The sequence below is a fragment of the Diabrotica undecimpunctata genome, chromosome 4 (assembly GCF_040954645.1).
Source record: "Diabrotica undecimpunctata isolate CICGRU chromosome 4, icDiaUnde3, whole genome shotgun sequence".
NCBI lineage: Eukaryota > Metazoa > Arthropoda > Insecta > Coleoptera > Chrysomelidae > Diabrotica > Diabrotica undecimpunctata.
This window is the reverse complement of record NC_092806.1, coordinates 47,354,151-47,379,548: the sequence shown is the minus strand read 5'-3', so window position 1 is coordinate 47,379,548 and position 25,398 is coordinate 47,354,151. Positions and strand designations below refer to the sequence as shown.

Sequence of the window (25,398 nt, the reverse complement as noted above, 5' to 3'; positions counted from 1 at the left end):
ATAATATACCGATTGCGAGAGTGGTTAGCCAAGGATGCGTCTTGTCTCCGACGCTTTTCAAAGTGTACTCACAGGTCATATTCAGAAAAGCTTTATGGGAAAGAAAAGAGGGAATAAGAATTGGTGAAGAAATCATAGACACCATGAGATTTGCAGATGACATGGTAATTATGGCTGAGAGTATAGAAGAACGACAAACTTTACTAGATGCAATAAATAGTGAATGCATTGAAATGGGACTTGACATCAACACAGATAAGACCAAATTTATGATAGTATCAAGGAGTCCAATAAATAATGAACAACAAACTCTTGGTGGACAGCAAATAGAGAGAGTGACAAAATATAAATATCTGGGAGCTTACATCAACACAGAATTAGATCCAGACCAAGAGATCAGGGTACGAATAGAAATGACAAGGGCAGCGTTCTTAAAATTCAAGCAATTGTTCTGTGACAAAAATCTGAATACTGCGCTGAGACTGAGGTTTTTTGAATGTTACGTCTGGTCGCAACTATTGTACGGGATAGAAACATGAACATTAAAAGCGCAAATAGTTAAGAAGCTTGAAACCTTTGAACTTTGGATATACCTGAATAGGTAGAAAGAGGAAGTCATGGCTGCGAAATATTCGAGACTGGACAAACATGACTGTAGACGAATTATTCCACTTTGCAAAAGACAGTAAAGCTTTTAAAAATGTGGTCGCCAACCTCCGTTAATGGGGACGGCATAAGAAGAAGAAGAAGTCTACTAAAACATATATATGTGCAGTCAGCTTATAAGCTGTGACGGGTAGCTCTTTTAGACAGTAGACTCAGTCAAACTTAGGTTAAATATATTCTTAATATATAAAATAACACAATAAAATTATATCCGAGATAATAATATGTACAGAATTCTTCAAACGTTAATCCTAGGGACTGCTGTATCGACGACTTGATGACCGACTGTTTAACACCTGCGAAAAATTAAATACAATATTATTGTCGTTCATGTATTGCATTTTTCATTATTTATTACTCCAATTATTCCAGTCTTCTATCTTCTTAAAGGATGTTTTAGAGTGTTTGAACTCCATTATTGCTGGTCCGCCCGGATGAAAAAGGAGAAGAGTGAATAGTTAGCATACGGGTCTTGATAATGGGATCCTTGTCAAGCTGATGTTGTCACTTAAAAAATATTTTTACACTCTACGACTACGTACAAACAGAGGAAGATAAGAAAATACAACGATTCCTCGCAACGCCTGATCAGATGAATTTGCAAATTCGAAAGTTTACTTGTAAAGAAATATCTGATGTGATCATAAACAAAATCAATCCTAGAAACGGTTCTGGATATACGACAGAATAATCAAAAAAGTATTGTAGAACATTTCCAAAAAGACAACCAAAGGCATTGACAAAAGTATTTAATGCAAATTTAATCCATAATTATTTTTCTAGTCAACAGACACTTGCGGAAATTCCCATGATACTAAAACCTGGAAAATTTACCAATAAGATAACATCCTATAAGCCTATAAGTCTTCTACCAATTATTTTTAAAGTATTTGAAAAACCTCTCATAGAACGTTTAGACTGGATCCTCTTAGAGCGAAACTTAACCCCACAACATCAATTTCCGCAGCAGTCATGTAAGCATAGAACAAGTTTATTGCTTAGTAAAACAGATAAATAATGACCTTGTAAACAAGAGGTACTGTAGTGCAGCCTTTTTTTAAATTAGTGAAGTTTTCGACAAGATGTGACACACCAAACTTCTATATAATCTCAAGAACAATCTTCCTCGCCATTAATATCTAATTCTGAAATATTGCATATCCGACTGTTTTTCTGTAGTTAAAAATCACAAAGCCCGATCCGAGCTATTTGAAGTTAAAACTGGTTTGCCCCAAGGCAGCGTTATTGGTCCTGGTTTATATTTGTTATTTACTGCTACTTACCAACTGTCATATTAACCACAACTGTCACTTATGTTGATGATACGGCTATTCCTGCGACACATATAAATTCGTAAAGAGGATCACAAAACTTGTAAATAAATCTAAACAAAATTCAAAAATGTGACTTAGAACATGAAAAGTCAAAGCAAATGAAGCAAATCGTACCATGTGATATTCACAATGCGACATGAAACTTGTTCTCCAGTTTATTTAAATGATGGTCAACATACGCAGACTCAACAAAATATCTGAGTATATATTTTTATAGAAGACTGACTTACCGAAAGTAATACTATCTTTACTAAAAGAGAACAACTTAACCTGCATAAAGAATAATTGGCAGAAAATCTAACAGAAAACACAATAAATCTCTAACTTTAGCAGAAAATACAAAGATAAACCAAGTGTGCATCCTAACGCACTCTCGAGTGAGTTGTTCAACGTTAGTGGTGAAATGCGCAGACTCTCTCTCTCTCTTTCTCTCTCTCTCTGTCTCTCTCTCTCTCTTTCTTTCTCTCTCTTCTATCTCTGGTCATTTTTTTTAACTTATGCATGGGTCTTCTGCACATTTCTCTAATCTGATCGATCGGTCTCGTGGGGGATCTTCCTCGTGATCCTCAGCCTTTTCTACCTTTCCTTGGATAATAAGCCTTTCCATGTTTTCTGTATCTGCTCTCATAATATGTCCAAAGTATTTTAATTGTTGAAGATGGACTTTGCTGAATAGTCGATTACTGACTTTTAGCTTAGTTAACATTAAAATATTTGTCCTGTGGTTGGTCCACGAAATTCGTAACATTCTTCTCTAACAAAACATTTCAGTAGCGTCTATCTTTCTTCTTTCCGGTTGTCGTATGGTCCAAAATTCACATCCGTATGTCAATATTTGGAATATTATACAGTTGATCAACCTAATTTTTAGAGTTCGTGAAATTTGAGAGTCCTGCTATATTTTGGCCATCTTTCCTACGGCGACTTTTGCTGGATCATATCTACGTTTTATTTTTTTCTGTAGTGACCCTGTGTTTGAGATCAATTATTCCAGATATGAATATGAGCTTAAAACCTCAAACCGGTCAATTGTGGTAATGTGTGGATGATTGATATGTAGTATATCCACTATAATGATCTTTGCCTTTGATATGTTTAATTGCGGACCAAATAGTTGACTTTCATTTTTCGCCACTTGTATGAGATCAATAGAGTAGTCGTGACTATTTGTAAAAAGGGATGTGTCATCTGCAAAACGTAGGGTGTTTATTTTTGGGCCATTTATTGATATTCCCTTTTCTCATCTTTCAATTGCTTTTTCTATATGCGCGGACTAAAGCGTCATAAACAAACAAACTTAATAACTAGATTAGAAGATTAGAATAAAAATAGATATTATTGTAAAATAAGACAAAAAGAGAAATCAATCGATTTCTACCTGGCGAAACCGAATTCGAATTTTTACCACTGTGCTTTCTAAAACTTGCAAAGCAAACAGCTTGATAAATTACTTGGCAAGGGAATCTAAAATTGCATTCCACATGCCGTTTATCATGGTCAAAATTCGTAGTGAATTCAGTTTCTGGTACTCCAAACGGAGTAAAGTAATAAAAAATAATGACGGTATTAGATTTTTGTTTCGATACAGGGTAGCGACAAGCCGCTTATACGTATTTCGACCTCTTTAGGTCTCCTCAGAACGGTATAGCCACTGCTCTGAACCAAAACAAAACTCTTTTCCGTCCTAGACAATAGTTATCAAAATAACTATATACGGACGTAACTACGCCATCTAAAAACAAAAAGAGAAATCAAACGATTTCTACCTGGCGAAACCGAATTCAAATTTTTACCACTGTGCTTTCTAAAAGTTGCAAAGCAAACAGCTTGATAAATTACTCGGCAAGGGAATCTAAAATTGATATTATTGTGTTATCTTTAAACATTAATTGAATTTATATTCTGCCATTATTAAATATTTATTTAAAGGGAAATTTGATTGAAAGTTCTCCCCACATGACCGTTATGTAATAGACATATATTAAACTTGATCTATTGTTCCAATGGAATAAACAAATTGTTAAAATAAATAGGGTTAAATAAAAAAGTGGATGTTGTCAATAAATCACAAGTAATGCACAAGTCTAAACTTGTATAAAGCATAGGCACAAAGGGATAGATAAGGGCGCCTTAAGCCTGGATCATCTTCCAGGTTAGTCCATAAGACTAACCCCTTCATCGCATAAAAAACCTATTGTTACTAAGACAGAAAAGCCGGACTGAATCTTAGACCACGAACCAGGCACCGAACTAATAACAAGGACTTAAAGATTTTTTTTTATTTAAAGAAACAAAGTCGCATCCACCCAAAGGTTATTAGCGACATTCCTGTAACATTTGTAATAATATTAAATTTAACATTTGTAACAATCAATAATTGTAACAATTAATTACAATTTGTGAACAATTGAACATTTGTAACAATTAATTAAGTTAAATTTTGTGTAACATATTTATACATTTTAAATTTTAAGTAACCTAATAAATTGTTCGGAACTAAACTTTTGTTGAGGAGTGCTTTCAGGTTATTTGGCAAATTGTAAAACTGTATCTGATTTACATTTTTAGGACAGTCTAGCAAGAAGTGCTTTATACTGTCTACTGTATTGCATGTTTCGCATTTTGGAGGTTCACTATTTGAGAAGAGATAGGCATGAGTATACCTGCAGTGTCCAAGTCGTAGACGTGTAATAATAGTTTGGAATCTTCTACTTCTGGCTGTAGACTTCCATGAAAAAATATCACTTTTGAGGGTTCTGAGTTTCGAACTAGAGTCATTCCACTCCCGATTCCACGCACTTAACACCTTATTTTAGAAATAAACTTTTAGATCGCCTGCGATACTCCGATACTCTGTTTCTGATGCGTCACTGGTGATAGCGTTACGCGCACTAGTATCTGCTTCTTCATTCCCTTCTATGCCTATATGAGATGGTATCCATAGGAAGTGGACTCTTCTGCAATTTTCTTGAGCTTTCATTAATTCGGCCCTGATAATTTTCTCAATGGGGTGTTTAGGGTATACATTTTGCATAGCTTTGACTGCGCTGAGAGAGTCAGAAAGGACTAGGCAACGAAAACAGTCGTATTGGTTGGAGTTATATTTTTTTGGGGGATTCAGATTAGTTTCCTGTAGGCATATTACATCAGGAGATTGTTCACCAATTAGATGATGGAGCATAGCAAGGTGATGGAAAAAACCATCAATATTCCACTGAAGTAGAGACTTAAATTTATTGTTGGCTTAACTGAGATGTGTAACTTTCCGCTTCCGATGCCTCACTGTTAATATAATTATGGATTTTTTCCTTATGGACGTGAATTTACGTTTTATGGATCTTTCCTTTAAATGGGGATAAACTTGACTGAGCATATGGGACAAAGCTGGTAGGTCTGTGGTATATTCTTGAATTGTGGTTATAGGATCTGTTGATTCCGTGATATTCATTAGGAGCATGTTAAGTTGATCAACGTTTAGAGAGAAAGGTAGATCGTGATTTTCTATGAAGTTTTTAGCAGGGTCAAGTAAGAGAGAAAATGATCATTCAGAAGTGCTTGCTGAACTAATTTTAGCTTTTTTAGATTTTGCTTGGACTTTAGGTGGTGGAAAAATGTTACATTCTTTTGAAGATGGATCTGCTTCAGGTGAAATAATTTCATCAAAGTTTCTTTTTGGTTGATTAATTATGTGACTGTCCTTATTTGATGCATCTACACACTGAGAAGGGTTTGTGTAATTGGATGCTTGCAAGGATATATTTGTTGCGCTGGATACCGATGCTTCATTGTTTTGGTTGGAGTTTAGTTAAGCTAGTGGTTCGGAGCAATGTGAAGTGATGTGTCCTGGTTTCTTGCATCTAAAGCAAACTAAACTGTCTTGAGAAATGAATATTCTATATGTCGTGTTGTCAAAAACAAGAGTAAATGACTCTGGTAGTGTTAGATTGTGAGGACTGATATAGATTTGTCTTCGAAAACTAATAATGTGATTGTACCCAGGCATAGAAGCACTTATTTTGAGGAAGGTCATGGGGGAGACAGGAACTATGCCGATTTTTTGTAACTCATTGATTAGCAAGTCGTGCGGTATTGAAGGACATACGCCGGAGAGCACAAGTCGTTCCGGTGGTGTAACTAACCTTCTTGCTCTGACAATTTCACCTTGTATTTCTATTTGACCATGATTATTCATAAAACCGTCCACTATTTGTTTATTGGATAAATACATACATATGCGATTATTAGATAATCTAGAAGAGAAGATTATATTTTTCGGTTGAATTATATTTCCAAGTGGGAGAAGGTAGTCTTGAAGTTTGGTGTTTTCTAATGCACTAAAGATAATTGCTTGGGACTTTAAAGGAAATTGCACTCTCGACGCTGCCGAAGAGTATGACTGTGATGTGTTTATTTGATTTTGATGGTCTTGTATTGTAGAACTGTTGCTGACTTTAATGCTACTTTAACTGGATATTATGTAACGAGTTTGTACACTTACAGTTTATTTCAATATATCACTAAGATTCACAATTTATAACTTACATTAAATTTTGTTAATGTTAAAAATATTCGGAGCCCACATTGAATACAACATTATAGTTATCGATGCAAAACCGAACTCCCACTTAAAGATTATTAGTTGGAATATAAGAACGCTTTATAGAAAGTTGCTCTAAAATCTATTACTAAAACAAAGAATAGACATTACAGCCCTCTAAGAAATGTGATGAATGAGATCTGGCATTATGTATAAAAAAGAACATGATTACAGTTGCAACCCGCGATATCTATTACAGTTGCAACCCGCAATGACACGATTTCTGAGCTGCGTCTTAGTATAAAATAAAATCAAAAATTATGTTATTGTTTTAAAGCCACAAATGATAGAATGAAATAAAAAAAAAATTTCAACCTATGTTTGTTCAACACGCATGCACCAACCAAGGAAAAAGATAAAGAAATGACTGCTCAATTCTACGAAGACCTCGAAAGAGCAAGTGATAACTATTCAAACAATGATAATAAAATATTCATTGGAGACATAAACGACCAGATAGGAAAACCATAAATTTCCAAGCAGTGATAGTATCACAGCAGAGTTATTTAAACACGATAGACAGCAGATCGTCAGTGTCATACAAAAAATAGTGTGTAAATTTTGATATGGTGAGCAAATACCTGAGAAAAGGAGCTTAATATGCCATTTTGCACAAAACGTGGAACCAACTAGAATGCAATAATTATCACGGAATACCTTTTCTAGATATTACATACAGGATACTATTAAACATCTTGCAGGACATATTAAAGCCTTAAACCGAAGCGCTCTTAGGGGAATATCAGACACATTTTAGGCATGGACGTTTCACTTTGAAAGAGACCTTCGCACTACGCTAAATTATATAAAAAGCGCAGGAGTTTCATATCGATATGTCCTAATTGTTTGTCTTTTTTTAAGCGGCATATGATCGTGTCATAATATTAACTATGTACAAAGCTATGAATAAGATACAAATTCCAAAAAATCTCATATTTATGATCAATGTATGATCCATATGACGATGGCAAAGCTGCTATCAGCAGTAAAAATTCAAAACGACAGACAATTCTATTGGACACGAAATGGGTTAAAGTAGGGAGATATGATGGCGTGTCAAATTGTTTAACATAGCCTTACAAAAAGTCGTTCGTGACGCTCATTTATAAAACAGGAAGATTGTATTTAATAGATCCGTCCAAATTTAAGCATATGCCGACGACACGGAAATTATAAAAGAACTAGGCCGACCTAGAAGCAGTAGGAGAACAAATGGTATTACATTATAAATCAAAAGAAAACCACAAGAGCTATAAATGTTGATACAGATCTTATTGCCATTGGCCAAAACCTTGAAGCAGTCAAACAGGTCATATATTTAAGTGACAAAGTGTAATGACAAATATGTTTTATCATAGTCTATCAAAGTACTTGGCTAAAAACGTCTCACTCAATTAATTCTTTACTCTATCGATTTTTGCAAAAAAGCTATTACGCAGAATATTCTGTGCGGTCTGTAAAAATTGAATATGGAGTCACAAATATAACTTTGAACTACAAAATATCTACAAGTGTAAGTTTTGTGGAAAAGATATTAGCACTATAATTAAGCGAAACCTTCTGAAGTGGGCAGCAGATCTAGCTCGGGTCCCAAAATCAAACATAAAAAAAATGATTTTAACAGCGCAGCCGATAAAAACAACAAAATGTAGCAGATCAAAGCTAGGATGGATAGACGGCGTAACACCAACTAGAAAACCTAAGAAAGGGATAGAGCATTCGGATTCCCTGATTATTTTAATTGACTTAATCTGAAGGCAATACATATATCGTTGCTTTGTTTTATTCATTTTAGTTCTATAAACCGATATTTTCTAGTATTTTATCTATTACTTTATTGTCATTTTAAGTTATAAAGTATTTTCGTCATTTTAGATTTACTTCAAACCTTTTTTTTACAGTTTTTTAGTATTTACTATATAGCGTTTCACGTTAAGAAAATAACATTAGGCTTATGGAGATCAGTGTTGCCAAAACTCTCAGGCATGCGGTTTACTAGATTGTCGATATATTTTTCGAATTTACATTTTCAATTAACATTTAACTGTAAAGTCAGAATAACAACTGAAGAACCACAAAGCCTTATTATCATTATGTAGTCTCAGAGAACGACATAAAATCGCTGACATACGCACACGGTATTATTTTTTTAAGTTGCAATTAGTAATTAGATATATGCATTCCAAGCGGTCCGTTTATTTGCTTTTAAATCTTTAATAGCCGGCAAAGTGCATGATTTAACTAAGCAATATTTTCTACTGATTTCTATGATTCATGGTATATGATATTCTTACCGAAAAACAAATAAACTGTCGTTACTATAATTAAAATAAGATAAAATAAAATTATCTTTTGTAAATACTATTTATTTAATTAAAATCCTTTTCATCTCTTGTTTCGAGTGGACACTTTTGGTCAATTACGTTAAAAAACAATTATTTAAATTATGTCTGTGAAAACAAAAATACAAATTATACAACCCTGAATCGTGCTTGTGTTCATCGTGGCATCGCTGCGCTTCTATCGTCCATAAGAAATACATGGCCCTATCTCCGCAATGTTATTTTCTTAACGTGGAACGCTGTATAGTCTATATATATTTACTTATGTCTTTTAGTTTTATATGGTCATATTCGATTATATCAATCTTCGGGTATAAAGGCTTTCTAATATATTTTTTAATATCTTGTTTAATAATGTATTTTTTAAAACTATCGAATATCGTTCAAATTTTTTATAAAATTATTACTTCCTACAGTTTATTTACTAATATTTTTTTTTGTAGTTCAAGGAAAAAAAGTTACCGCACATACGTCAGATTTGCCGTTAATTTTTTACAGCGCCTTTAATATTACATATCCTGTAGATTATTTGACGCAGAAAAGATTTTTGAAATTATATACCAATTTCATTAAATATCAGTAAGTAGATTTTAGTTAATAAGATTCATTCACTTTTTTAACAAGCTACTAACTTTTAATAATAAAACTGAAACCAATTTAATTTAGTATTATACCTAAAGCAATGTTCACATTAATATCGAAAAATTTTCCATCACCTAATATATACGAGGTGATAACAGTGATAAGTGCAATTTACTTATATATCACAATACGACTCGTACTGATTTCGGCGGTACATATAAATTAAAACGATATAGAAATTGGCATCACCACAATAACATGCAAAATCGTGAAACGTTTTACTTATATATCTACTTACCGGATCCATGGAAATTTCCCTGCATTCAATTAGCTGAAAAGTTCATTCTCTAATGCCGATCTAACAATCAAATGAACCTTCTACCAATTTGTTTAATTATTAGTTTTTTGGGCTGACTCCTTGGAAACTATTGATGATTATTGTCATTGTACCCTGTATTTATAGATACATGTATATTTGCATATATGGGCTTTCACAAGATATTTATCAAATTCTCTATTTTTATAATGCAGGACTCAGGTTTATTTATTCTAATACTTAGAGTTTTTATTCGATAAAAATTATTCGACATTTTAAACATGCAATTTAATTTAGCCTTATTATTCTGAAGCTATTTTCTTGTGTCATTTTAAATTAATTACTATTTAAATGGGAATAAGCCACAATTAAAGGTTAAAATACCTTTACTGACGTTTCAATTTCCACTTCGGAAATCGTTCTCAAAATACAAACATTAGTAAATTAAACAAATTTTGTTTTTTGTTACTTAGTGAAAAATTCTTCTAATAATTTAATTTTATCTGACTCATCTATATTGACAATTCAGACATACATTATACATTTTAAAGTAGATGACTTTAAAATGATATTGCCAATATTGTTGAGTTGCGTTCCTGGGACGACTTTACTTATAAAATAGTTCATTCGATTACATGAAATCAACTTTAACTTGAGAATATCCGTCAGAAGAGATCATAACATGTAATTCGTCTTTAAAAAGACAAATACATGCCATGATGACAGTAAAATTCTCCTGTTAGTGATTCCATAGTAAATTATGAGGGAAAAACCAGGAAAAAACCTCATAATACTATCCCGACATGGTAAGTATTTGATCGTGCATTTAGTTTACCTTCAATAAACACAAAATTCCGATTTTATATGTTTGTTATTTAAAAAACATAAATGATGTATTCTCTATATGTTACTGACTTACCAATACTGGTATTTTCCTTTTAATAACTTCCTCTTTCAATATGGGTAACCAGATCCTACTACATTCTGCCGAGGAATTCGCGACACAATTGGTCTCATTTAGCATAATTAGAGCCGCTTCTTTGATTTTTCTCTTTTTACCATCCGTTTCTTTTAGGACTATATTTGAATCATTCCATTGAACCCTATGTTCATTATTAAACACGCATGGGATAATGAACATAGGGTTCAATGGAATGATTCAAATATAGTCCTAAAAGAAACGGATGGTAAAAAGAGAAAAATCAAAGAAGCGGCTCTAATTATGCTAAATGAGACCAATTGTGTCGCGAATTCCTCGGCAGAATGTAGTAGGATCTGGTTACCCATATTGAAAGAGGAAGTTATTAAAATGAAAATACCAGTATTGGTAAGTCAGTAACATATAGAGAATACATCATTTATGTTTTTTAAATAACAAACATATAAAATCGGAATTTGGTGTTTATTGAAGGTAAACTAAATGTACGATCAAATACTTACCATGTCGGGATAGTATTATGAGGTTTTTTCCCTCATAATTTACTATGGAATCACTAACAGGAGAATTTTACTGTCATCATGGCATGTATTGGTCTTTTTAAAGACGAATTACATGTTATGATCTCTTCTGACGGATATTCTCAAGTTAAAGTTGATTTCATGTAATCGAATGAACTATCTTATAAGTAAAGTCGTCCCAGGAACGCAACTCAACAATATTGGCAATATCATTTTAAAGTCGTCTACTTTAAAATGTATAATGTATGTCTGAATTGTCAATATAGATGAGTCAGATAAAATTAAATTATTAGAAGAATTTTTCAAGTAACAAAAAACAAAATTTGTTTAATTTACTAATGTTTGTATTTTGAGAACGATTTCCGAAGTGGAAATTGAAATGTCAATAAACTTATTTTAACCTTTAATTGTGGCTTATTCCCATTTAAATAGTAATTAATTTAGCCTTATAAAGATTGTCATCTATTGGTTGTTTACATTTTACTGCAATGTGGTATGGTTAACCCATTTTTTGTGTGTTTTTTTTTGTTTTCTGGTAATCTTTTACATAAAAGGTAGTATATAAAATTTCTGGAAATATTTTTATAAATTGCTGATGTTTTCGTTTACAATGTCTTTCCTGGGCCCTATAAACGACGCTAGTATATCAAATTATTCAAAGGTCAAATATTTTCAGCTATTTTTGAATCAAGCAGGTAGAGGTGGGAGAAATGCAGATGTTAGATCAATCTTGCAACCATTTACGCAAGCACAGTGACACAACAGATAACAGTAATAGTACTGTTAAGTTTCTTATCTCGCACAGACGTGTCGTCTAAACATATTCTTCGAAATGGCAACGCGAAGTAGTTTAAACTGTCCAATACTAGGTACAATAATTATTGGTGTTTTCAAGGATCTTAAGTTGACAAATAATAATAAAGATCCATCTATCGCCGATGTCTCGAATGACGTTACAACGAAAGTAGAACAAATATGCATAAAAGCTTATATTCCAACATTATTGCATAAGCGTATTCAAGATATGATTAAAAATATTTATACAGAGTATCAAAATTTCGATATCAAGCGACACTCAAAAACTCAGCAAGCATTTGATTCATACAAAGAGAAGATTTGCCAGTTTCGAAAGTAGTGTAAAAAGCTATTTGATATCGCGGCTTGCAATAGCAACATGACTGGAACTGTGTATGTGTGTGACTTGCAATAAAATCAAGAAAATACCACTAAATGAGCGAATTTTTCTTTAAAACCAACGATTCAGTAGAAAAATGGCAATTGGACCAGTGGATATTGCAGCATCTGCTGCAATAAGGAAGAAAATCGAAAGAACCATGAAGGCAAAGGCAAGTTCTCAAACATATAATACTGACGAAATTGTTCTTAAATCATGTACCGTTGATTTCTCTAATCGTTTCATAAGTGGCAGCTTGTCTGACTCAAAGTCTTCTGACTTCTGTCTGACCAGATTCTCGATATGTAGGGCACGTGTCTTTTTTATTAGGATCGGCTGCAAACATCGCGAATAGCATACAGACATTTATCTTGAAAAATAATATTGATATATCGAAGTTAAGCGTAGTTGGATGCGATGGTATGGTAGTGAACACCAGCCCTCAAGTAGGCCTTATAAGAATACTGGAAGAATACTGCTCCTTTGCTAAAACATATTTCCAATGAAGCTGTAATGGATATGACTGATTCTGGGAATCACAACAACATAGAGGTCTTAAACTGCCTCTGTCATACTTAATTCGTGGAAAGAACTGTTAAGGTAGCAACTGAAGCATCAGCTGCTGTTTGTGGTCCAGAATCAAGGGATGGCTTTATTCGTTCAAGATTGCAATCTAAAAATATTATGATATTTCTTAACAGAAAATCAGACTACTAATTATAAAATGTATATTTTATCATAAAATAATTATTTAGATTTAAAGAACTGATACAAAAAAAATTTTAAATTAATTTTTTTTTTATTCTCAAAAATTTTATTAATTGTTATTTTTATTTTATTAATGTATTTAATGCTTTTAATTTGAGATCTGATCATCTTTATATACGTTACGATATCTTTAACATAACGTATATGACTAGAGAAGCGGGACGGTCAAATACTTCGCGAAATTTGCTTAATTAAAGACTGTTTTAGACTATACCTTTTTGTTGTTAACAGAAAATGATAAAATAAAATAACTTAAAATTATTGTATACAATATTAAATGCAAGAAGTTTTGTATATTACATTGTCATATATTTATACTGGAATATGTTATGTGATTCTGTGCATTACATGCTAAACAGTATGGTTTTTATGTTGATACATGTACTGTTAACCTCAATGTTTTTCTTCTTTCTCTTTTAACAATATTTTAACCTCATTTTTCCCATAGATATACAATACAATTTTTTTATATACAAACAAAAAAGGTATACAAACACCTGTGCCGTGTTTGTATACTGCTATCTGGTCACAAATGACCAATTATCAGTTATTTTCTGACCTAACTTATAAACAACAAATACTTAAATCTAAGGGCTTACCTTATGGCTTACTCTTACTTTATCTATCAACTACTGCACTACAACTAACATGCAATAACTTCACAGCACTATACTCTGTTTTATACACTAAACTATTACACATTTACACTAACTCGAATGGTTTTGTCCTTATGAGTCTTCTCTTTAGTTCAGTGTTGTCAAGTAGCTGGATTGCCTTGACATTCACATGACTATGCAGCCTCTGCTCGTGATTTGCTGCTGTTCTCTTGATTATTTCGATCACAGTTTCCATACCCAGGTCCTGATGGAGGTTGCTGTTACGGATATACCAAGGAGCATCAACAATGTTTCTCAGTAATTTGTTTTGAAATCCCAGAGTTGGCACCCATATACCCATACTGGCCTCAGTACTTGCTTGTAGATGGATAATTTATTATGAAGTGATAATGTTGAATTTTTTCCAATCAGCCAATACAATTTCTTATATCTAATATCAAGCTCCCCTCTTTTCTTTTTGACATGGACTTTCCAGCGCAGCTTCGTGTTTAGGGTGATGCCCAAGTATTTTGCTGATGTTGCATAAGGAATTTGGGTATCATTTATTCTAACCGGGAAATTTTCAATTTTTTTATATGTAAAGTTAATGTGTGCAGATTTATTCGCCATTTTCTGGTCCAGTTATGTATTTTATTTACTGATAGTTGCAACTTATCAGTCGCTTCTTGACTAGTGTCTCCTATCGCTAGTATGGCTGTATCATCGGCGAAGGTGGCAATGGTGTTTTGTTCTCGCTCTGGAATATCACACGTATACAATAGGCACAGGACTGGACCTAAGACACTCCCTTGTGGCACGCCAGCTTTGATCTCCCTTAAGTTGGTGTATACTTCTTCTTGTTTTAGTCTGAAATATCTATTCGCAATGTATGATTTCAAGATTTCTGAATACTGTTTAGGCATGAACGTTCTTAGTTTGTAGTTTAAACCGTCATGCCAGACTTTATCAAACGCTTGTGCTACGTCCAAGAAGATTGTAGAGCAGACTTTCTTTTCTTCTAATGTTTTTTCTATTATATTCGTTATTCTGTGAACTTGATCTATAGTGGAATGTTGATTTCTGAAACTAAATTGATGATTTGATATAAGATTTTTTCTTTCTATTATTGGTTTTAATCTTTTCAGTAGAAGTTTTTCAAATAATTTTGACACCACCGGAAGGAGTGATATTGGTCGATAGGATGTCACTTCATTAGGAGATTTACCTGGTTTGGCGATCATAATCACTTCCGCTACTTTCCAGAGTCTGGGAACATATCTTAATCTAAAAGCAGCATTTATTATGTGTGACAGCTTAACTATGGCTTTTCTTGGTAGATTTTTTTAAAGTTCTCCTGTTATGAGATCATATCCTGGAGCTTTCTTAGGATTTATATTCTCTTTTATCTCTGTTGATACTTCTGTAAATGATGTCAACGTTATTTTTTCTTCAGTTTGAAATGGTTCTTCCCATCTCAGTTCTTCACCATCATTGTCGTTGGGTTTGAACGTGCTTTCTAAATGATCTGCAAATCGTTCTGCTTTCTGTTCGTTACTTCTAGCCCAGTTGCCGTTTTCCAACTTGATAGGAGGAGAATGAATAATTGGTCTATTCATTCTTTTTGTTGCCTTCCATAACGAATAATCTGTGTTCTGGTCAGCTGTTAAATTACTTAAAAAAGAATTAATTCTTGAATGTTTTATATTCTGTATCTCCCTTTTTAGTTTTTGTGTAGCATTATTTAGACTAGTTTTGTCTCGTGGAGCTCTGTATTACTGCCATTTTTTTCTTAACTTCCTTTTTTCTACTATGAGTTCTCTGATTTCTTTTGGATAGTTGTTTTTTTTTTATCTAGAAGTTATTGTGGGAGTATTTTTCCAAGCTACCTGTTGGATATTTTTTATAAAAACTTCTAATTCGTCATCAAGTTGCCTCGTCTTTCTTAATAGCACAGCAAGATTAATTTTGCGTTCAAGGTTTATTTTGAAGCTCTCTTAGTCAGTTTTTTTATTAGTCAATATTGGATTGAACTCTTTTTTAATCACTGTATCACTCATAGTTAAAATTATCGGTGAGTGATTAGAGTTCATGTCCCAGCCGTCATTGATATGATAGTTAGCTGAGATATTTTTGTAAATAAAGAAATCTATTAGGTCTAAATTTTGTTCCTATTGGTAGAACACAGAATACAATACAAATGTTCCCCTAGTTTTACCTTTGTTATTCTATATAATATATTATATGATAGATTAGAAAATTCTATTATTATCCGCTGCTTCTATTGCAACATTTCTTCTTATTCAAACAAGCAAGCAAAAACTCCAACGAAATACGTGGTCTAGAGCTTGGCTTCAGAATTCAGAAAAGACAGGAAGGTCCTGGTGTTTTAAATATGTTGGAAACAGAGCTCAAAGACAATGATCCTGAAAAATATAGGCAGTTTTTAAGAATGTGTGAGCCACAGTTTAATGAACTTCTTGAGGTTATTCGAGAAGATATTGCCAAACAGGATACAATATTAAGGATTTACCAAAGAGTAAAAGACGAATACATGAAGATGCCTTAAACTATAAGCAAGTGGCAGTGGCAAGTGACAAATTTGTGATAATTTCCAATGTGCCTTGGAGCAATTGATGGCAAGCATATTAATTTTCGTGCTCCACGTAGCAGTGGATCTTATTTTTACAATTAGAAAGGACAGTTTAATATGGTACTGCTGGCAGTATCAAATGCTGAATATAAATTCCTATATGTTAATGTAGAAGTAATTGGAAGAATGAGTGATGGTGGTGTATTCAGGGAATCCTCACTCAAAAAAGCCATAGATAGAAATACACTTTTTTCTATCTATGTATTTTTAATTTTTCTCCAGAGCAAAATTTACAAAAGAGCAACATTGTTGTGCCTCATGTATTTGTTTGCGATGATGAATTTCCCCTATCAGAACACGTGATGAAACCTAAATTTATCAAATGATAAAAGAATTTTTAATTATCGTTTGTCTCGAGCACGGAGAGTTATTGAAAATGAATTTGGCATAACGTCCAACAGGTTTAGAGTGCTTTTATTAACTATAAATTTGAGCCCAAAGAAGGTTGAAACAATCACTCTTGTCTGTTGTGTCCTACACAATTTTTTAATTTAAAAAAATTTAACATATGCGGAAACTGATAATAAATTTATCTCATTCACAAGGTCCTAATAGGCTAGCAGAAATTACTTTATCTGTCAGAGGTAAATTTCAAAATCATTTTATGAATGAAGGTTCTGTATCTTGGCAAAAGAAATGTCTTATGTAATATTCATAGATTATAGATTCATATTTAATAAAACACAATTTTTATTGTAATCTTTTGATTATTATTTACCAAGTAGATTTATAAATTACCTACGAATTTTTTATTCAAACTCTTCAAGTTGAGCTTCATACAAAATATTATCAATTTTTTGTTTCACTGGTAAAAATCTTAATTTTTTATTTTTGAAAATCTCTCCGTCACATATTTTCCATAAATGGACTTTTCATCCTCATTTGATGCACTTTTATTGCACGTGCAATGCTGTCTAAAACTTCTGATGCTTTAGCAGTTAATGATGGTTTCACTTCCTTCTTTTTTTATTTGGTGTCATACATTTCATCTGGAAGTTCTTAAACCTCATTTAAAAGAGGTGATAAAATGCCATCATCACCTACTAAAATACCATGTCTTAATCGTTACTTGACGTACTGGCTGTTTCATTTATATCAAATAATAAAACTGCCTTTCTAATGGTTAATAATCGATTTAAAAACTGAAGCTTATTGTTGTAGATACCATAGTTTTGGGATATATATCTGCAAAGATATAAATATGATTAATAAACCTATAACTTACAAATTCTGTAATGTATTTACTCCAGCACCACTTTTTTGCGATTCTAAAACTTTTCTTCTTTCTGGACTATAAGTATTTCAGATTCCGTTCCACTTCATTTGTATATCAGAAATTGGCTTTCGAATAATTTTGCTTAACTGATTTAGTGCCACATTTCTCTTCTGTTTATTATGGTAATATCTGTGTGTAACAATACATAAACATGGATTTAATTCATACCCTTCTATTAAATGAATTATATTTTCCGTTGACCTACTAAATGACCTAGGATTGATGAAGGAAAGATTCCTCAAGAATGGTACAACTCCGAAGTCATTTTACTATTCAAGAAAGGAGACAAAGCAAACATCGAGAATTACCGACCAATATCCTTGCTCTCACATCTGTATAAATTACTAACTAAAATCATAACCAACCGCCTAACACACAAGCTCGATTTCTATCAACCTATCGAGCAGGCTGGATTCAGAAAACATTTTAGTACCATAGAGCACTTGCACACCGTAAAAACACTGATAGAAAAATGCACCAAGTATAATGTTCCAATTCATATGGCGTTCGTCGATTTCCATAAAGCATTCGATTCCATCGAATTATGGGCAGTGCTTGAATCTCTAGAAAATGCACGTATAGATTCAAGATACACTAACATAATTAAAAACATATATGAAAATGCCACCATGCAGATAAAGCTGGACGAAAGCACAAAAACGAATCCCATGACTACAACGGGGAGTAAGACAAGGAGACACTATCTCTCCCAAACTATTTACCCTTGCTCTAGAAGACATTTTTAAGAAACTAGAATGGAACAATAAGTGTATCAACGTCGACGGATCATACTTAAACCACTTGCGATTCACAGATGACATAGTTTTAATAGCCGATAATATCCAAGAACTAAATGATATGTTACAACAATTAAATGCAGTTTCAGGAGCGGTAGGCTTAAAAATGAAGTACAGCAAAACAAAAATACTGAGCCGAGACCAGACAAATATAACAATACAAAATCATACCATAGAAAATGTTGAACATTATGTATATCTAGTTCACGTTATCAAACTAGGAAAACCAAATCAAGATGCTGAAATTAAAAGAAGAACACAACTGGCATGGGGTGCTTTCGGCAAATTAGCATATATCTTGAAAAACACCTCCATTCCTGTAAACTTAAAGAAAAAGGTGTATAACACATGCATACTACCAGTTTGTACTTACGGCTTGGAGACAGTAGCCCTTACCAAAAAATCTACTAAAAAATTAGAAACAACGCAAAGAGCAATGGAACGAATCATGCTTGGACTATCACTAAGAGACAAGATTAGAAACACCGAGATAAGACGTAGAACGAAGATTAGGGATATTATGGAAGAAATTACAAAAATGAAATGGCGCTGGGCAGGTCACGTAGCCCGATATAATGACAAGAGGTGGACACGGAGAATTCTAGAATAAAGACCAAGGACGACAACTAGAAGCATGGGAAGACCTCAAAAAAGATGGGTAGATGACATAAGAACAGTAACAGGCAAACTGTGGATTAGATTGGCGCAAGATAGAGAAAGATGGAAGCAATTGGGAGAGACCTACATTCAGGAGTGTACACAGGAGTATTTACATTATTTTTTATATCATTTTATACTATAGTCTAAAGCAGACTTAAGATTTACAAGTCGCCTACCACCCAGCCCCTTAATTTTGGGTATGGGGGTCGTGCTTGGTATCATTCGATAGATTTTTAAAAAATATTGAACGCGTGTTTTTTAGTTTTTTGATCCGATCTAAATTTCGGCAAATATTTTACCGTCCTGCTTATCTTGGCATACCTAGTATATTAAAGATCGTATCGTATATGAAGATGATCATTTTGGAGTTTGTTTTTTAGGAATCCTACTCCTGAGTACGATGATATGTTAATACATTGGCCCAAAACTACTGAAAATTTGAACTACTTGAATATAAATACCACGTTGGAAATTCTAACACATCCCAAGAAGTATGAATCTTGGAAAAATATTTTGAATACATATATGTCCAAACCATATTTTGTTTATTAAATTTTAATATAAAATAAAGGATTTTTGTGTCTTCTTTATTGCTCTGAACTGCTAGTTTTGTTATTAGAGGTATTAGTAAAGACCCTACTATTGACTGTAAGTTAAATCAAAAACGTGGTTCTATAACCTGCAAATGTATCACCGTAGATGGTATACATAATTTTCCGGATTTACCTTATTTTACAAAAAACAGTTATTCCCAACAAAGGCTATAGAGGGATGAGATGGTAAAATCTGATAAAAAAAATCTAAAAAAATTGACGAACATACATTTTAATGCCCACAAATTCTCTGATTTTTTTAAGATTTTTTGGATCAAAATTAAGTTCAGGAAAAAAATTTTAAAATTTACAAAAAAAATTTAGATTATGTGTGTAATTTTTGGCAAAATTCTAAATCATTATTTTTCGTGCAAAATTCGAAAAAAAATCCATGTTTATGATATTTTTCGCATGTTTTAAGCGCAAAACCCCATTTAAATATGTCTAATTCTCCCCTTTTTTCTAGTGGTGATTATCACTTAAATATTTGTACACCCAAAACTATTTCGATTTTTTTCAAATTTTTTGGATCAAAATTGAGCTCAGGAAAAATATTTGAATTTTTCAACGAATTTTTAGTATATGTAGATAATTTTTGGAAAAACTTCTAAATCAATACTTTTCGTGTATTGTTTCCCGTTATTTTTAGTGGCGGGGTTATATTTGTCATTTTATTTCCGTAACATCCTTAAAATTCGAAAAAACCCATTTTTTAGTATTTTCCTACATGTTTTTACTATATACACTAAACAGAATGTCAAGAAATAACGGTTTTTGTTACTTCTTCGATATTTCTAATAGCGAGAATAGGTTTACAAATTTCCGAACCAGGACCTGCTTAAAATATGTCAAACTCTCTTCTTCTGATATTTTTCCTATGTTTTTAGCACATAGTCTTAACTGCATTTATGGCTGAATAAGTTTTTCATTAGATATTTCTTCATTTTACTTGTGTCTTCTGATTTCTCAGTTGGAATTACCATTTTTATATTACCTTTTTCGTATTTATAAATGAGTCGCTCATAAGCAGAGTGGCCCAACTGTTTTTTTTTGTATAATTCAGATAGCTAGTACAATAGGTAGCAATTTGTCATATCTTTCATTTCAAAGTGGCTTAACTAACATTTTACTGTGTACTAAGAGGTGATGCGAGTTGTACAGTTAGGCTACGTAAACATTTCTTATGACTTAGTTATTTAAATATGGCCCAAGTGACAGATGAGCCAGTGTGCAGTAAAATGTTTTAGATATTCCCATTCTTGTCTAGTGTTCATTCGTTTTTTACAGTATTATCAGCCTTTTATACGGTTTATGTTTGTGCAATCTTGTGTAACAGTGAGTAAATTATTGTATTTTATATTAATAGTGATTGTAATTATCTTAGCTCAAAATTTAAATTAGGATTCTAAATTTTTTAAGATTATAACCTTAAAATTATAACCTTAAAATAATGAAAGCAGTCTCGTTTTCTAAGCGATGTTGCAAAAAGTACAGGTTATTCTTTAAATTCAAGACAATTGATTAGAATTAATTAATAGAGAATATTTTTGATATAGTTTGGAAATGCCGTTATAAGATACATCCACTACTCGTGAACCTAGAGAATTTGAAACACATTCTGGCTCTGACTTCCATCCACCATCTGATGATGAGTCTTCTACAACTAGAGAAAGCTTAAAAAAAAGGCTTGTGTAGGGTAAAAAACGTAAGAAAAATAAGTCAGTTTGGAAAAGAGCTAAGTCTTACTTGGAAAGAAATTCAGAAAAATCATGTTTCAATTCTCGTGGTAGAGAATTGTGTCTGTGTTTAAAATTTATTTAAAATATTCTAATAACGAGAGTGTGTTATTTAATTGTATTTACATCTCAAAAAAAAACAAACGTCTTTCAGATAAAAAGAGAAAACTTCGACTTGTACATTCTTTATCATATACAGGCTTAATATTTGACATAATGGCCTAACTGACATTTTTGGTAAAAGAACATATTTTTTTTATTAATCTTTTGCTCATATAATGTATAAGGTGTCAGGAATGTTTGTGTAAGTGAATAGAATAATACTGGTTAATAAATGAAAATGATTTTATTTTTAACTCAATTTTTTAGTTGCCGATATCTCAAAACATAAATTTTACACTTAGTATTAATTAACTTAGTTAATAGTTTAAGATACTAAAGTGTTTAAACAAAAGTGGTACAGTATGCGGTACTGTTCTGAACACGGTACTGCGGTACTGTCCTGTACAGACTAGTCGAAGCTTTATACATACTATGTTTTTCTGTATTTTTAAATTTTAAATAATATTTTTAAACCAATATATGCGAAATGAGTCGATACTCACAATCTTAAGTAGTTTTTATTATTATTTAATGATGGTAAATTTTGGGCTTTTAAGGCTTTTTAGACAATATTTGTCTCAGGCCCCAGTACGTTAGTCTTACATTAAAAACTAAAAGATATCAGATACAGGAAAGCTCTATAAACTAGGGTACTCCTGAAAACCACCTTCCCCCTCAAGGAATCCATTCACTTAAACCCCGGACAATAGTTTGTAGGTTGCTAGGTTATAACCACTTAAAAATAACAACATAACATGGGGCGAAAGACAGTTCAAATTTTAATTAATTGTGTTTGTGTTTTCATGTATGTGTCGTCCAAATTTTTTGTTTTTTATCCTGAATTAACAGCTATAACAATTAAGAAATATATGAAAACAAAAAAAAATCTTTATCTTTGTTTATAGAGTATCTGTATTTCCTGTATCTGATATCTTGTAGTAGTTTTTATTATAAATTAGACTAACGTACTTGGGCCTGATGATGAGGCAAATATTGTAAGCCTTGATACCAGTAGCCTAAAATTTACCATCATTAAATATTAAAACCTATTTAGATTGTGAGTATTGAATATTTTTACAATTAAATAAAGTAATTTAATTATGTTTGCTCAGATTCAATACAAAAAGTTACCTGAAAATCTTATTTTATTTAATTTTATTTAATTTTATTTAATTTTATTTAATTTTATTTAATTTTATTTAATTTTATTTATTTTTTTTTTAATTTTATTTAATTTTATTTAATTTTATTAAATTTTATTAAATTTTATTTAATTTTATTTAATTTTATTTAATTTTATTTAATTTTATTTAATTTTATTTAATTTTATTTAATTTTATTTAATTTTATTTAATTTTATTTAATTTTATTTAATTTTATTTAATTTTATTTAATTTTATTTAATTTTATTTAATTTTATTTAATTTTATTTAATTTTATTTAATTTTATTTAATTTTAATTTTATTTAATTTTATTTAATTTTATTTAATTTTATTTAATTTTATTTAATTTTATTTAATTTTATTTAATTTTATTTAATTTTATTTAATTTTATTTAATTTTATTTAATTTTATTTAATTTTATTTAATTTTATTTAATAATATTTAATTTTATTTAATTTTATTTAAACTTGTTTAATTTTATTTAATTTTTTGAAATTTTTATAATTTTTCTTTCTTTTTTCATTTATGTATATTCCTTTCTTTCCCGCTTTCGCTTTTTACTTTTTAGTAATTCTTTTAATTCTTGTTTACTTCTGGCTATCAGTACTACAGTCATCAGCTAATGCTAGACATTGATGTTTCCGTTGATATACAAGTCCTGTCCTGTTGATTCCTGTTTCTTTGACGACATTTTCAAGAAAGGATACTGATCTATTCTCGATACATCCCTTAATTATGTTAAGGAGAATTTGGAGTAACATAATTTTAAATGTTTAATGGGAGAAAATCTTGATCGGTGCAAAAATAATTTTTCAGTGCCAATTTTTATTTTGCAAACAAAGCTGTGGATTCAGGTCAAATCGATGGTTTGTAGCAAAGTAAAAAGTTCACCTTAAAGAAAAAGTGAGTATTAAGCTGTTAAAAAATGATAAAAAATAAACCGGATTTTAACAAAATTTTTACTGGTACTTAAAGTGCGAAATCGGAATCTGTCGTCAGTTTTTCTCTATCTATTACAATTTTTTCAATCTAAGACTGAACAGAGAAACTTACAGAAAAACATAATCTATAGAATCGAAATTTTATTTTCGTATGATTATTTTGATTCAATTTATTTAAAGTTGTGGCTATCTCTATAAACTATAAAATATTAGCTTAACTTTAGAGAAAATATTCTTTAAACTAAAACAATAGGGCACAAATTTTATTATCGAATGCCAGTGAAATTCCCAGTCTTGTACCGTAATTTTACACCATTAATCATGTACTTGAATTAATACATACTTAATGACTTGGCGTTCTCTTACTCGTGGTTTGAATGTTATCTGGATATTGAACGGCAGACTTGGCGATGCAGTTTACTCGCTTATGCTCTAATTAAATTTTTGTTTGCGTCTTAAACGCTTAATTGCATAGCTAGGTGAACTCGATGCCTGCCTTCAATCTTGTTTATGCTGTGTTTATAATAAAAGAAGAGAAGCAGAATAAAAAGATTTTTGTTTGTCATTAACAAAAAGTAAGAAAAATGTTGACAGTAAAAAATTAAAAGTATAATTGTTGTATACCAGAAAAATAAAAGATCGATACCCACTAGGATTCGATTCGTAATGATTCTTCTTCTTCTTCTTCGTCTAGCCATTCACGTCCACATCTGAACATAAGCCTCTTCTTGTGTAATAAGATTACTTTAGAGTTGTTCCAGCTCTTATGGACTTTGCCCTGATGTAAACAACTGTCCACAAGCTTAGTTACAATTGCAATTAGTTCCTTACCTCCTTCTAATATCATATCTGTGCTAATACTATCTTCTCCTGCAGCTTTATTTCTCTTCATGTTTTCCAATGCTGTAGTTACCTCTGAAATTGTTACTTTTGGCATTATTTCTGATCCAACATTTTTTATTAATTTCCGTGCTGGTCTCATCTCATCATCTTGTTGATGTGTTCTGTAAAGTTCTGTGTAAAATTCTTCTATTCGTGTCAGTATGTTTTCTCTAGTTGTGATTTCATTTTCGTCTTTTACCATTAATGATATCATCTGACGTCGTCCTAGTGTCGGTCTGAGGCATTTCATACTCTTATTTTTTTCAATAGTTGTTGTTATTAATTTTTCGTTTTCTTTTCTTTTTTGTTGTCTGATTCCTTTTCTAATCTGCCTATTAAGTTCTCTATATTCGTCGGTTCCCCTTTTGTTAGATTTATTTAAGATCTTCCCTATTTTTATTTGTTGTAATATTTCTTTGTCTAATTCATTGTATGTTGTTTTTGGTTTTTTCAGTTGCAGAAGGCTTTTATTCACTGTTTCGGTAATAAGGTTATTCAAATCATCAATATCATTGGAGTTTATCTGCTGCATGCTAACTTGATTTAATGCATGCGTTATCTTTTTATTAAATTCACTATTTTTGATTTCTTCAGATGTCCATTTGTATCTTTTTTCATGTATTCTTTTTCTTTCTAGTTTTTTGTTAATTATTAGTTTTGTTCTTATTAGTCTATGATCGCTTCCTAGGTCAAACTGATTTAATACTGATACGTCTTCTACTAGGTTTCTATTCTTCGTTAAGATATAATCTATTTTATTCTT

At 31.6% G+C, this 25,398-nt stretch overlaps 1 protein-coding gene across 1 annotated transcript in view; it reads left to right on the top strand.

The window, feature by feature from the left end:
* The window catches only part of LOC140438227 (venom carboxylesterase-6-like), a 73,308-nt gene extending 53,517 nt beyond the window's left edge, over positions 1-19,791 (top strand). Inside the window, exons 10-11 of the mRNA XM_072527929.1 lie at positions 9,383-9,518; positions 19,597-19,791. Coding sequence (XP_072384030.1) covers positions 9,383-9,518; positions 19,597-19,768 — 308 coding nt within the window. The 3' untranslated portion in view covers positions 19,769-19,791. The remainder of the gene's footprint in view (positions 1-9,382; positions 9,519-19,596) is intronic.
* The last annotated feature ends 5,607 nt before the right edge of the window (positions 19,792-25,398 follow it).